Raw genomic sequence first — 14,581 nt, 5'->3', positions numbered from 1 at the left:
GAGTTTTGGCAAGTAGCGCTTATCAAAAAAGTGAACGTGATTTCCTGCACTGGCATGGCGCTACATCTATGCGCAGCGGTGAGTGCACGACGCGTTGCTAAAACTGTCAAATACAACCTGTAAAGCTGCAACGTTGCAGCAAACCAAGAGACCTAGTGGTCTTCAGCAAGATGTTCTCTGTCTTCAGCCGCTTTGAACAGCTTGCTGTGCGATGCCAAGGCCGCTGGATGAAAAAGCGCGCTTGGCCGTGGCAATGCACCCTAGAGCACTGCACGGGCCCGGCCCGGGCCCGCTTTACGAAGCCCGAGCCCAGCCCGGGCCCGTGGTTCCAAGCCTGGGCCCGGCCCGGACCCGGGCGTACATGACCGAACCCAGCCCGAGCCCGGCCCGGGCCCGGGCGTACGTGACCGAACCCAGCCCGAGCTTGGCCCGGGCCCGTGGTTCCAAGCCTGGGCCCGGCCCGGGCCCGGGCGTACACGACCGAACCCAGCCCGAGCGTATTACTTAACTTATCCAGGGCGCGCATGTTCATGACCAGGCCCGGCCCGGGCCCGCTAGAGGATATTTTGCTGAACATATCGTAACTGGCGCGAAGCTAGAAACATGAAAAGGGGCCGGAGGAAAGAGACAGAAGAGCGCCAGCTCGCCCAAAAACAAGTTCTTCTAGAGGATGTTAGTTGATGATGATTATTAATGATGCCTTGCGCTTTGTAGCGGGCGATCGGACGGAAAATCCGGTGTGCATGCATCGAATGTTGCTTTGCCCGTGGTGGTAGCTCAGCGGTTAATAGGCTGTTAAGTCCTAGGACGCGGGTGCGATTCCCGCGGCCACGGCGGCCGCATTTTGATGGGGGTGAAATGGAAGAGCACCCGTGTACTTATCTTTAGGTGCACGTTAAAGAACTACAGGTGGTCGAAATTAATCCGGTCCCCATTACGGCATGCCTCGTGATCCTATCATGGTTTTGGCACGTAACACCAAGGAATATAACTTAAATGTTGCCTATATGGCACATGGCAAGTCATTACAATAACAGTATGGTGAAAATAAAACAGCCACAAAATTTATTTAAAAGAAGTATACAACTAACATGAAAAGGAGGATAGAAGCAAACCCGGGACATGCTCTTTTCTACACTCGCGGTGGAAACATTAATTACACAATTTTTTAAAAGAGGCTCCTGATTAATAGTTTGATCCAGCAAGATAAAAAACGTTAACGTTATATATGGTGAACAGCTACCAAAAGCACATAAAATATATGAATCGTTCATATTCTAACGTCGTCACGGGAACGTAATCGCCATGTACAATATAATTACATAATCAAGCTGCTACACACCATACTTGATGCTATTCCAGATGAAAGGTTTCACCCTCCTAAGCTCTACTAAGAGCCAGCTCTTTGCACGTGTCACTGCTTGGCACAGAATGCCTTAGACCATGCAATGCACAACGTTCGCGTGTGCTCGAAGGCCCGACCTAGGCCTTATGAGTGGGTTCCAGTCCGGCCCGCAGCCTCAAGCCTGGGCTTCAAGCCCGGGCCCGGCCCGGGCCCGCACTTTCAAGCCCGAGCCCAGCCAGGGCCCGCCGGAAAACGTTTCGGATGGCCCGGGCCCGTGCAGTGCTCTAATGCACCCCTTTACCCACGCTGCGCGAAGAACGAAACTGAAACTACGGTAACTGTAGAAAAAAAAAAATTTGTAGACTGTTCGCTAGCTAACGCTATCTAATCCGAAGCCTGTACTTCTCATCACTGCAATGGTAGCTTAGCAATCGCAGCGCCAGTTTCCTCTCTAGGTTATTGCATGAAACTCTATGTTCACAACTATTTAACTTACAAAATATTTTTTCAATTTTCAGTTAGAATTAGATTACTAAAGATTACGGTGATGATGATACTCAAAGTTGATCTTAGCCCCTTCTAGGGTTTGTGAAAGGAACGACGTAGTGGATTGCCTGGCCTCCAAGATCGTGTCGTTGCTCTCGTGCGTAGCATGGCTGCTGCGAAGGCGGGAGCAGCGTGAAGTGTCGCCGCTCTCGTCTTTGCATTTGTCGCCAGCTGCTCCTGATGCCCCTGTTCTGAATGCAGCTGCGGTGGATCAATTACTATGGGGCCTCAATGCAGGAGCCGTGGGAGGGGCTGCTGGCTCCAGGTCGCCGCGACATTGAGGACGGCAGCACGACTCCCATCCCTAGCCGAAACGGCGCTGCTCGGCAGGTGAGTGCTGCTGAAATCGCCTTCGCGCAGGGCCTTTTGAGTGCATACATTATCGCACGCGAAGGAACTACTGCTGGGAGTGATCGATCACTGCACGAGACATCCGACGGGCTTGCAGGGCCTTCCGTTGCCATGTCGCTGAGTTGGTGCATCACCATTAAAGCACCGAAGTATTTTGTTGACTCCGCGCTCTTGCGCGCGTGCCAGCACGTTCGTATGCGAATGCGTGTTTTACGCAGTTGGCGCAGTTGACACTTTTGATGCCTGCATGCTCCCCTACCGCGGTTTCGTTATGACGGAGGACAAATATTCAGCTGCAGGCGCTTGTATGCGCCGACGCAGAAATATGGGCGTGTTGTTTCTGTGGCAGGCTGCGTTTTCGCAAATGACAATCCGGAGATTTGCGAAAGCTACTGAACTCCCGCGAAATCCACTGTATTTGCCGCTCAAAGCAGTTCCACTATCTTCAAAATCCGGAAACATGTTCACTTTTATATTTTCTTTTTAATATCGTTTGGCCTTTCTTTTGCAGAGGATGTACTTTTTTTTTATTTAATACAGCACATTAACTGTAGAAACTGCACGGGGAAACTGCCAGTGCATTGTTGCAGCGTCTTTCCTTGCCAAACCACACACATGCCAATTTATTTTTAAGTTTAGAATGGTGACATGATTTTGTCACCATTCTTTAACTGATTTTGTAAAAAAAGATAGCTCAAAGATGTCATCACATTATGAAGATGGCAATGAAATGAAAGCCGAGACACAGATGGCACAACATGGACAAGTGTGGCCATGTAGCATCAAGAAACACAACTATTGCGAGTATAGTCATCATTGGTTCCTGTGGGACCAATTTTTGTTGATGACTAGTATAGTCGTCGTCGGTCATCTTGGTACAAAATCTCATGATGACTATTACTCATCAAAGGGAGGGAAAGTGTAAAGTGGTCAGGCCTTGGGTTTTTTTTTTTCTTTTGCGCATATAGATGGTTGAAAACATGAGCACTGAAAATCATGCTCATATGTTCAACTGTGGTATCCATCAAGAGTTAAACCAACTGTAAGCATACTTTGACAACTCAAGAATGCAAGAAGTGCTTCACCTCCAAAAACTGGCTACACCTGCTCTCTTATCTGCAGAGCATTGCAGTTCTGAGAAATGGGGATAGTGTAGCTCACTTTTTCCACGATGTCATGGCAGTGAGTAAATGTAGTGGCTCACACAACTGTACAAGTTGCCGTATAGTTGGGCAGTGGCACATTTTACTTGCCACTGAATTCTAAGTTGTCACTGACTGCAGTAAAAAATGCAGTGGACCTGCAGAGATATTCACTTGTCAGTAAAACGCAGCTGCAAACTCTGATTCAATCGCATGTATCGTGTGATAGTTAAAAATTATACTTTGATTGTAATAAATGCCCTAGTTACGTTATTTCATCAGAAAACTTATGCTTGTGCTTCCTTTAAAAGAAAAAAAATGTCTGTCTGCCTTGTTTATAGATAAAAAGGTCTACCACATGAAGTGGCAGTAAGCTTGCCAGTAAATTGATATACTTGGCAGTGTATAAAGGGGCTCTGCAACACTTCTCCAAGTAGCGATGGAATGGCTTCACTAAAGGAGCTTATTGCCTCACGAATCGACTGCTGCAAAAATTTTTATAATCTGTCCAGTATGAGCGGAGTTACAAAGATTTGACGCACGCGGTGATTGCTTTCGCTCTTCTCTCATCGCAAAAAAAGCACTGGAAGCTAAGCAGGGAGGGATGGCACGGGAAAAGAAGGTACGTCACGCACACCTCGTGATCTTGAGCACTTTTAAATGCGAAGCATTTCTTAGCGAACCTCTGGCACTTTGAGCGTTTCTATCTACGTATCTATCTATCTATCTATCTATCTATCTATCTATCTATCTATCTAGCCGCCTACGTCTGGGTGCTCTCATAATCGCCTCCTTAACTTGGTGTAGACCAAGATTTGCATGGGAGGGTAAGAGGATTTGACAAATATGACTGTCGGTTCATTACATTGATAACATGAAAGTCCTGTCGCGTACGTCGTCAAACCCTTTCCACTGGACACGTGTGGCACATACCCGTTTACCACAGGCCGCGGTTTACGGGTATGCGCCACAGGTGATTGACAGTTTATATCTACCCAGGAACGGCGTGAACAGACATTGGTAGCTTAAATGCGAGAGCGTTAAGAAAAACCAACATCGGCAGCGTTGACCGGACGAATGGGAAGAATGAAAATTAGGATCCCAGGAGGAATCGAACCCAAGCATTCTGCGTGGCAGTCAGGTATTCTACCACAGAGCCACGCCAGGTCTATAAACTGGTTTGGAAAAACAGCCTACGCAGGCGTAATATCGATGCAACGCGTCAATTGTGCTTGTGGTGCTTGCTATCTAATTTTACAGAAAAGCAATGAACAATACGTGATACTCCTACGATACAGGCATCATATCAGATTAAAGTCTGTGGCTCCAGTGTTGGCTCCGCTTTTGTAGCAGTCTAATATACATTACATTTGTATTCCTATGATTCCGCAAGCTATATTGAAGCATTGATCGACCCCGGACGAATACATGAATGAAAGTTACGTTTGATATCCACATCACCGCACCGTAAAGTGCACTTAGTCTGCGAGAACGACGCAGTGTCCTCTTCATTTCTTACGAGGCTGGGCTATGGCCTCATGCTAACCGAGGATGATGCCAGATTGATTGACAGCCGCTTTGTAGACTAGGTTACGTAGGCCACATACGTCCAGGAATTGTACGAATACGACAAGCGCCATCCACTGATTGGTCTACGTAGCACTATCCTCGCCTATAACCTCGACGGCCTATACCTAACCTATTCGAAGGGTGACTTAGGGTTCCGAGATGTCGCCGGCTCTATCGACAGACAATTTGTCGACAAAATGACAGACGCATCCATGAATTCCAACAGCTGTACTATACCTCACACTTCACTACACGTGGACCACTCGTCACCGCGATTACGACCGGATCCTATAACAAGTCATGACCAGCTGCTGGTGCTCACTGATCACGGAGATGATGACCTTGTTCAAGAACTGTCAAGAAATTGTTCCACACATGCATACGGGCTCGTGAAACGTGCGTGCGTTATTCATCATAAGGGACAAGTATAAGCACTACATATCAGCTTACCGCTTCTGGTGTTGGTATTATCTACGTTGCCGTTGGCAGCGTTACCCAACCGTAAACAACTGGTTATATAACACATATGCGGCTCTTGAACATATACATGTGCGTATGAAATTTATACAGATCTATAGCGTCATTTTGTAACTTGTCGCTCAGTAAAAAAAATCACGCCACAGTCACCTTCCCGCCGCATGCTTCGCATAACACCGACTCCCAAGGTACGTGGGATCTGCCGAATTTTTTTCTTTTGTTTTTTTTTTCTTCGAACACGCAACTTACTTTCAGTGCGATCGTGTGGCCGCAGTAACTACTGAGCCCACCATGCTCAAATCAGCCAATTGTGTGGAACATGAGTCAATGACGCAGTGATTTTGAGTAAATAGCATCATTTATCGAGAGAAGAGGAAGCGATTTTTAACTGACTTTGAGAATTTATTGTAAATTCCAGACCATGTGCTGTGCTATGATGTTTTGCTCGCGTGTTCTCGAGATCCTCTACTACCAATCGGCAGCGTTTTCTGACCATGCTGAAAATGTGTTGCAGGGCCCCTTTAAGCACGGTATTAGAGCTTTGTGTTGGGCTCTGCTGACAGGGGCCTAGCAGCAGAGTGAGCAGAGTGTGTTTTTGCTTCTTGCAACAGCCAATGGCATCACACGACATCTGCATTCCATTGGCCTGACCCTTCTCCCTCTCTGCCTTGTTCTCCGTACCCGCTTCATGATGTGCCTCCTGTATACACTTTGTTCTTTCTTCTCTTCTTGTAGGGGCCTACATTTTCTATTTTTGCTTGGTTAGTCACATCAATTGATATGTTTGCATAACCAGCAGACAGACATGTCTTTCATTGAGCCATGCCTTCTCTTCTTCCTTTTGTAGGCCCTGCAACAACGCAGTGAGACAAGTGCAAACATGTAAGGCCATGGTGTGGGTCCACCGAGATGCAATTGCATGAACTTTGCCTGATGGGCGTAATGAAGGAGCATGGACAAGCCCACTCTTAGGAGAGACGCCGTGAGGAGGTCTGACTTGCTTACTAACTCATTAATTGCTTGCATAAGATGTTTTTCCCTCTTTTAGATGGGTTGCTGATGTCTGAAGCGCTGTGTGAATCCTTGCCTAATTAATTTCAGGGGCTGCATTTCACCACAACTGATGCTCGAGTGTTATTGAACATTTAGAAGCTCGTGCTGTGTGACTGCTTGTAATCTGAGGCTACCTGAAAGTTTTGATATTTTACAAAGCTTGACATTATGCTTTAAGACTTGCCTTGTGCTGTGAGCTCTGTTAGGGTCCACTAAGCAGACTTTCCATTCTAGTGTGTGATCCCACAATGCTTTAACAGAACTCTAAAGCAGGTGGTGACACTTGGCACTGATTCACAGGCTCTCTATCCAATCAACATGAGCTGAAATAAGCAGCCCACTTAGTGGACTGTTTGGACCACTTAGCCCAATTACTGAAGTTTTCTGCATGCTGCTCTTCATGCAGTATGTCTGCATTTTTGTGTGCTGTTCATGTGTTACATCCAGTGCAAGAAAAATACAAAGGTTTGTCTATTGGCAAAATGAAACACTTAAATGTTCACTTTGAAGTGATTTGACCTTCCATAATTGTCAAATAATATTTTTGCTATCGCATTCACAGCTCCAGCTTGTGGCTTGAAACTACGACTTTATTCTTGCTTGCACAACTTTCCATTTCCACTTCTTTACACTGCTCTGTCAGGTCTGCTTGCGAATATGTGACACACTTGCTGTTCCGTCCTCTGAGTGAAAGCAGGTTGCAACATTATATGGAGCATTACCTCTGGTATCAGTTCTCACGTGTATCCCTGTTCTTCACGGGCACTTTAAGATGCAGGAGAATTGTGATGCCTTCAATGATGACATTAGCTGCAACTGAAACATGAAAGAAATGCTGAAAAGATTCTCAAGGATAGCATGTTGAAATGGGCTCGTTGTTACATTGCTGAATTAACTTGGACAAAAACACAACCAGGAACGAGACGAAGTTTGTCACTTCCTGTCTTCGTCTCGTTCTTATCGCTGTTTTTTCTCCCAGTTAATTTAAACAGGTAATTAGGGCTTGCCTTTGGTGTCTGCTTTAAGGTTTGTGTTTACTGTGCATGAGATCAGTGTCTTGTGTGGTAAGAAATTTGGCGGAAACTGGGTCATGGAATTCTGCTGTTATTGAACAAAGAAATTTTAAAACCTGAGTGCAGTGAAAAGTGCTTTGTACGCTTCAAGGGCGCCTAACCACTTTGACCTCGAAAATTTTTTATATGGAGCAGCTCTATACAATCTCTGTACAAGTCTATAATGAACATAGAAACACAGAGCTACAAGAATTATATCAAGTGCTGCTGCAGTATCAAAGTTAAAGGCATTTGACGAGTGACTACATGGCCACTGCAGTTTCTCAGTTGCCTTCATTACCTCCCCACAGGTATTCTGTACCCCTCGCCATATCCTCTCACAAACTTCATGCAGTGCATCAAAGGGGTGGGAGTGGATGAAAGCTTTGTGGAAGAATGAGTGACACAAAATGGGCAAAAGCTACTCCATTCTCATAACACAGCCAGCTCTCATCATGTTCATGTGATCACCCTCATTCACACTTGTGGACACTTTTCATTGTGGGCCCTACTGGTTTTTGTAATATGCAGTGAAGGAAATGGAATGTCCATTGTACCTTCCTCGCAGCATATAGCGCTGCCATGTTTGCCAAAGATGACAGTATTCTGTGCAGAATGGAGTATGTGTTTGCAGTGCGCTTAAAATCTTCAAGGTGGTTTAAATGCCCTTTAATTTTGGAGCCCTTTCATCAGCTGCTTGAACAAATCAAGCAAGTGCTCGTTATACAGATGTAGCAAAAGCTGTTTGCACTTGGCATCAGCACAAGTGTGGGTGTTGCCATTACCACGGCAGCAACCACCAAGCAGAAGAAAACGAAAGTACAGGGAGAAGCAGCACGCAATATTCAAAGGCCCTAATAGATGCCATGTGGCAGCTGATTAAATACAAAGCTAGTTTCTGTGCTCAGAAGCACTAGCTATGCATTCACATTTTTTGGTGAAGCTGGTTTGTTTCATCCATTTGTTCTCATATGCCTTCTCAGCTCCACTGGTGCTCCTGCACTACTTGCTTCCTTCACCTGATAGGACCCTAATATGGAGCATCGGTGAAGAGCTGCAGGTTACACTTTGCTTTAACAAAGTTTTCAAGAGACGAGAATAAGAAGTAAAAGCTTTTTATATGTGTACCACATTGTCAGCAAGCTTTTATAGGTTTGACAAATGTAAGGCACTAAAAATTGGAGAGTCTATGCCACCCACCAATGTAGCCCAGTGGCTGGGCAGTGTGTTGCTTAGCTGGATGGAGGCGGAGTGCAAAAAACCTGTGCAATTAGGTTCAGCTGCATTTTTAAGTGCCCCAGGTGTTCAGAAGCCATCTGAATGGTCCCTTTTGCTGCGCCAAACCATAGAACTCAATTTTTTGTGGGAGGCAGTGCCTCTAGGACCGTTTGTAGTATATTCTAAGGTTGTTTTTGCCTGCATACAGCTATTTTGACAGCTTAAAAAAAAGGTATAGTCTACCGTTTACTTCAAAAAAGCTCATACTGTTGAACTGATAGCACCCACAAAATTTTATGCGAAGCCCTTCATTACGACACTTGAACCATGTCAAGTTCTTGGTTTTTAATTTACAAATAATCAGTTGACCAGCCTTTAACCCTTCAAGGATGGTAAATAGTTTTTGAAAACTTGCAAGAAGGGCAGAATTTTTTTGAACACATAATTTTGGTGATCAGATAAAGCAGTAATATTTAAAAAATTTCAGTCAGAAAGGTGAAGTTTACCAGGAAAAATATTTTTACACTGAACTGAAGGGGTACTCGTTGCACTCCTCTGTCGTCTGATGTCAGTTCAAGATCGCTCGTGCTCGAAATGGACGAGCTCTCAGAGTCGCCACGTTTATTTACTTTTCTAAAACAGAAAATTCGTCAGAGAGATAAGCACCGCAAAGAATGCCATTCTGAAATTGATGGCTATTAACAAAAGAAAAAGTGTGTGCTCTCAACTTCAGCAGCTCCATGTGATAGCTGACGCTATATATACAAATAAGCACAAAATAGAAGTACGCAATCCAGAAGAAGTGGAGTGTCACAGGAGCTCGAATAGTCTTCAGGCTTGCATGAAAAAACAAATTGCTGGACGAGCTGGTCTCATCAAACGTCATTTCTTCAAGTATGTGCTTGATGAGCTCAGCTCGTCTTTCATCACTAAAGGGTTAAGAAAACATAACTACTACAGAAACTTATCATGGCTAAACTGCTGTCATGGCAAAGAAGAACATGGTGCAGTGTAAGGAACTTCACATGGAGATCAAATGGGGGTGGAAGCTGAGGCACAAACAAGTCTATGAAACGTGCATACTTTCGAAAACCTTTATTTAGCCAGTAGACAGCTTTTATATTTGCTATCATTTCTGGGCTAGTGTTTTTAAAAATGATTAGCTCTTTCCCATACAAGGCAATAGGTGGGCAGCTTGTACAATTTATACCTGCAAGTGCTGTTTCAGCAGCCACTGAATAATGAGCAATTTGTGCTTGTTGCCATTTTGTAAGCTGTTCTTAACTGTTGTGCCGCACATGTGGTTGGGTGGTACAGGCGCCGATGCAGAGTGGCCCTGTGCCTGCTGTTAGTCTATGCACTGATTGTCGAGTGGCTGGTGTACTTGGTGGCCCCATACTGGAACTGGCCCCACCTACCGCTCACTGCTGGAATCGGCACGAGGCTCCTGTTGGTGGCAGACCCACAGTTGCTGGGTCGCGTCAACACGGCACCTGGACTGTTTGGCTTCATTGAGCGCTGGGATTCTGATCGGTGAGTTGTAGATTGGCTTTAAATCTGTAGAAGCAGCTGCATTTCACAACACTGGTTTTAACAGCGAAGCCGTGGACGGTCGACGTTTTCCTGGGACTGTCAGTGTAACGCAGCTCACAGCTGCTAGCTGGTGCGTGCCACAGAAATTGGGCTGGCCCCACTACTCGCCTTCGGTCCACTTAAAATAAAGAAGCTGTCTATAACTAGCCTCTGTGTCCCGCAGACTGCGTACTGTGCAATAAGAACAAAATTGGCATTTGTTTGCCGGCAGGAGGCAAGTGTATCTGATCCAAAAGCCTGGTGGTCTTTCTCGAATGTTCGGCGGTGGGTAAAGTTGTGCGCTCTCCGCAAGAAGAAGCTGCCCATTGCGAGCGTCAACAGGAATCTGCGCGTGAACGGCAATGACGATGTCATTCTGATACAGAAGCCCGTGAAAGAGATGCCGAAGCCAAGCACACGCAGAGGGCAGAAGATCCAGAGCTTTGAGTGGGAGAAGCTGAGGTTAGATGTGAATGGCTTGCATCGGACACTAAGTTTAAAACGACACAAGACAAAGCGAAGGAAAGCACTTCGCTGTTCCATCAGCCTTTGTGATGTTAAGCCAGTGAAGCTGGACAAATTTTTTGTTCCTTTTTTTGTCAAAATGAGATGCTGTGGCATCCATTTGTGCGAAAATTGGGGTACCTTATAGTTTTGTTGTGCAGCTAAACATACCTGTACTAGAATATATTGCGTAGCATAAAACTGCAATTTGCAGTACGTTTGAGTTTTGATGAAGCACAGAACTTAGAGCACACACTGCTTTAAGGAAAAATAAATTAACACACTGCCCATACCGTTCCAAACGATCACCGCATGCTGGGTGTGATCCCGGTCGTGGCGGTCGCATTTTCCATGGAGACAAAAATGCTAGAGGCCCACGTATTTAGATATAGATGCATGTTAAAGAAACCCAGGAGGGGTTCTTTAACATGCACACTGACATTTTTTTAACGTAAAAAAAAAAGAGCAGTGTGTGAGCATCGCATTGCACAAGAGAGAGTGTTTCTTTTATATGGTATAACAACACGTCTGAAAGTGGAAGAGTAGTACCCTTGTGAAGATGTCAAGCATTTAATTCTTCTGCATGATAATTTTTGATGAGCGCATTAGCACAATATCTTTAATATGCTGCAACCATGTGATATGCAGTTTCATTAATTTGTCTTAAAGCTGTCCTGAACAACTTTTCCAAATAATCATTGAATGACCTGAGTATCGGAGTTTACTGCCTCACAAATCAATTGCCAAAAAAATTTCTCAAATTCGTCAAGAACAAGCAAAGTTATTCACGCGCTTTTAAGCACTTATCTTCTCTTGTCTCGGAAGTGGGACAAGAGCTGGAAGCTACTCAGGGAGGGATGGCATGGGGGAAAGAAATTACATCGGCGAACGTCATGACCTTGAGCGTAATCCTTGAGAGCATCATCACCTTTACTGATGAAACCTAATCGCTTTCTCCCATTGCGATTCCTGGGTTCGAGTGTGGCTCACTGTGTAATGTTCGCAGACTATGGAATATGGTGCTGGCACGTGGCAGCACCCCATAGCAATAAGCGCATCTGATCCAAACACCGCACTTGGTTTATGTCAGCTGACCAAAAAAAGACGCAGGAGTGAATCCTGGCCGCAGCAGCTGCATTTCGATGGAGGCAAAATGCTAGAGCCCCGTGTGCTTAGATTTAGGCGCAGGTGGTCGAAATTTCCGGAGCCCTCCTGTACAGCGTCTCTCATAATCATATCATGGTTTTGGGCCAGAAAGCGTCACCAATAATTATTATTATGGTTTATGTCAGCTATTGCCCAATGGCAACAATCTGCTGTATAACGACATACAGCAGGCACCCCTGAAGAGAGTGAGGACGTGCCTCTGTATGAAGAGAGTACTCTGGAAAAGTTGCAACTTCGTGTTCCGCTTATAAACGCTCCTTGTCACGCACGACTGCAAGATTTAGCTGAGCTGGTCAGAGTGAGGCCTGCTTTCCGCAGATAGTGTTTTCTCACCAAGCCTAAGGGGTGTTCATGGCCCCTTTAAAAAAGTAATGAAAGCTATTGTTACTTTTCATTTTGCAACTTCTTAACGATGCATACACAGCCCAGGATACTAAGGAGCGCCAAAATTAGGGAATTTGCAGGCATAAATTGGAAGCAATTTGCGCAGGACAGTGTATGTTGGAGATCTTAGGGAGAGGTGTTCGTCCTGCAGTGGGCATAATATAGGCTGATGATGATGACATTCGATATTTGATTCAATATTCAAAAACTATTTTCTGTCTTATTTGTATTCGATTCGTATTCAGAAATTGCAACCTTCGCACACCCCAACTATCAATATTTTTTTTACTGGTGTTTGTAATATTATGGCCACTCTAGTTTTGCTTCTTAACACATACAGTTATACCCCATTAACTCGAAGTAGTAATAACTGGAAAAAATTTCAAGATAAATGGAGTTTCGAGATAGCCAAATTCACGAAGATGACCAACACTGCATAAAGCCAACATGAGTCCTTTCCAGTATGGCACCGGTAACTGAAGACTTCCTCACAAAGCTCAGTGTACCAGTGGATTCTCGAGCCATTTATTTTCCTGAAAAGATACTTGTAATGCTGGTCTGCTTGGTGGCTGCAGTTGTGACGAGAAAAGTGTTCTCAAGTTGCCTGACACATTTCATCAGTTGTTCGTCATCGCCACTGCACTCGACTTTGTTCCTAAGCAGCCGCAACAAATTCCTTGTCTCGGCTAACGTCAGGACATCTCGTGGCTCCTCGTTTTCTTGTTCATCCATGTCCTCGCTGTTAACTGCAGTTTCTGCCATTTCGGCATCGGTCATTTCCTCAGTCACAGGGACAACTCGTTCGTACATAGCTGAAGGGGTTCGCTCTATGCCCTGGTGGTGCTGAAGCCTAGCTCTGGTTCCAGCCGCACACAGTCATACTGTGCATGTGTCAACGTCCCGTGCTAGTAATTGCGGCTACAATGGGTTCAGGATAATAAGGCAACGGGCCAAGTCAACAAACAACACCTTATTGTTTGTCCGCTCTGTGTAAAAACAAATGGTAAGCTTACGCCTTTCATCAATCAGCAGCGGCTCGTGGGTCCTTCTCATAGTGGCTCCACTGCACTGGTACAAGAGAGGCCGTCTCTCTGTCTGGTGGACTATTTATCACCTTTTGAGGGTTGTCTCCCTCACAGAGAGGCGATTACCCTTTCTCGCAAGCAGGGAAACGAGGATTAGCATGCACCACCAAGCCACTGGATATCTAACCTCCCCGCATAGCTCGTTCCTGCTGCCGGTTCACGATTGCACCAGCGTTAAGGGAAAGAAATGGGAGTGTGCGCTATCCTATATAATGTACTCATCAAAGCCGACATCTGACCCACCAACGCCGTCGATTGCTGAGCCTCTGAGTTTGGCACACCTCTTCATAAGTTGGTCGCAGCCACTGATGTCCTCCGCTTTTGGCTGTGGTCAAACAGTCTCCCGAGAAAATCCGGCACGAACGAAACAGTTAGCCATGCCTGAGCGACTGTGCCCTCTAGATAAACACAGAGATCTTGAGGCCATTGTTCACCTTTGGACACTAGATGGTGTCCAAAGCTTGACATTATTTTCCGGCTTCCAAAATCGTTTTTGCCGTTTGCAGTCAGCTGAAGAATGGCCTCAATATCTGTATCTCTCGAAAGTGCCATGCCGTGCATTGTGAGCAAACGCTGCGGGAAAGCGCTCGCGACCACCCTGCTTAGTAACGTGACCATCGCCGTTATTTTGTATCAATGTGTTATGCTTTATTTTATGCTAGTCTTATCCACTGCTCATGGCCAGCTGACCCCATTGATAACGTAAGTGGACTTTCGCTCTGACTGCTGACCAAGTGCGAAAAGGCATTAGCGTCGGAAGAGGCGTCACTACAAAATACCAGCTTTGGTTTGACTTTTTGGTGATACGACAGCTGCTCAGAAAAGTACAAAAAATGTGACGGTACTGTCCTTTTCCCAGCATTTTCTCAGTCCAGGTTTTAATGCATCTAGAGTTTGGTGCAGTGGCACCTTGACACCTTGTTAAAAACACACGACTTGAATGTTTCTTATAATTGTCTACAACTCCGTAATTAGAGTTCTGGATTAGGAGCCCTAAATGTTTTTGGACTCCTCGTGGTTAGCATCAGAGCCACTGTGTGCACATGCAAGGTGCAAACTTCACCTGGTTTTTGTGTCGGGCATGCTGTTTTTTTGGATTTCGTGGGGAGCCCCAAA

At 45.5% G+C, this 14,581-nt stretch overlaps 1 protein-coding gene across 3 annotated transcripts in view; it reads left to right on the top strand.

The window, feature by feature from the left end:
- Positions 1–1,955: 1,955 nt before the first annotated feature.
- LOC119391321 (metallophosphoesterase 1) overlaps positions 1,956–14,581 on the top strand; it is a 61,773-nt gene continuing 49,147 nt past the window's right edge. The window contains exons 1-3 of one of the 3 annotated variants that reach the window (XM_037659034.2): positions 1,976–2,221; positions 6,278–6,420; positions 10,071–10,286. In XM_037659034.2, the coding sequence (XP_037514962.1) occupies positions 6,383–6,420; positions 10,071–10,286 (254 nt within the window). In that variant the 5' untranslated portion in view covers positions 1,976–2,221; positions 6,278–6,382. Of the gene's footprint in view, positions 2,222–6,277; positions 6,421–10,070; positions 10,287–14,581 lie in introns of all 3 variants that reach the window. The other 2 variants (XM_037659013.2, XM_049414359.1) reach the window with 2 other exon arrangements.

Source organism: Rhipicephalus sanguineus, chromosome 1, assembly GCF_013339695.2.
Source record: "Rhipicephalus sanguineus isolate Rsan-2018 chromosome 1, BIME_Rsan_1.4, whole genome shotgun sequence".
NCBI lineage: Eukaryota > Metazoa > Arthropoda > Arachnida > Ixodida > Ixodidae > Rhipicephalus > Rhipicephalus sanguineus.
This window is presented reverse-complemented; position numbering and strand designations above follow the sequence as displayed.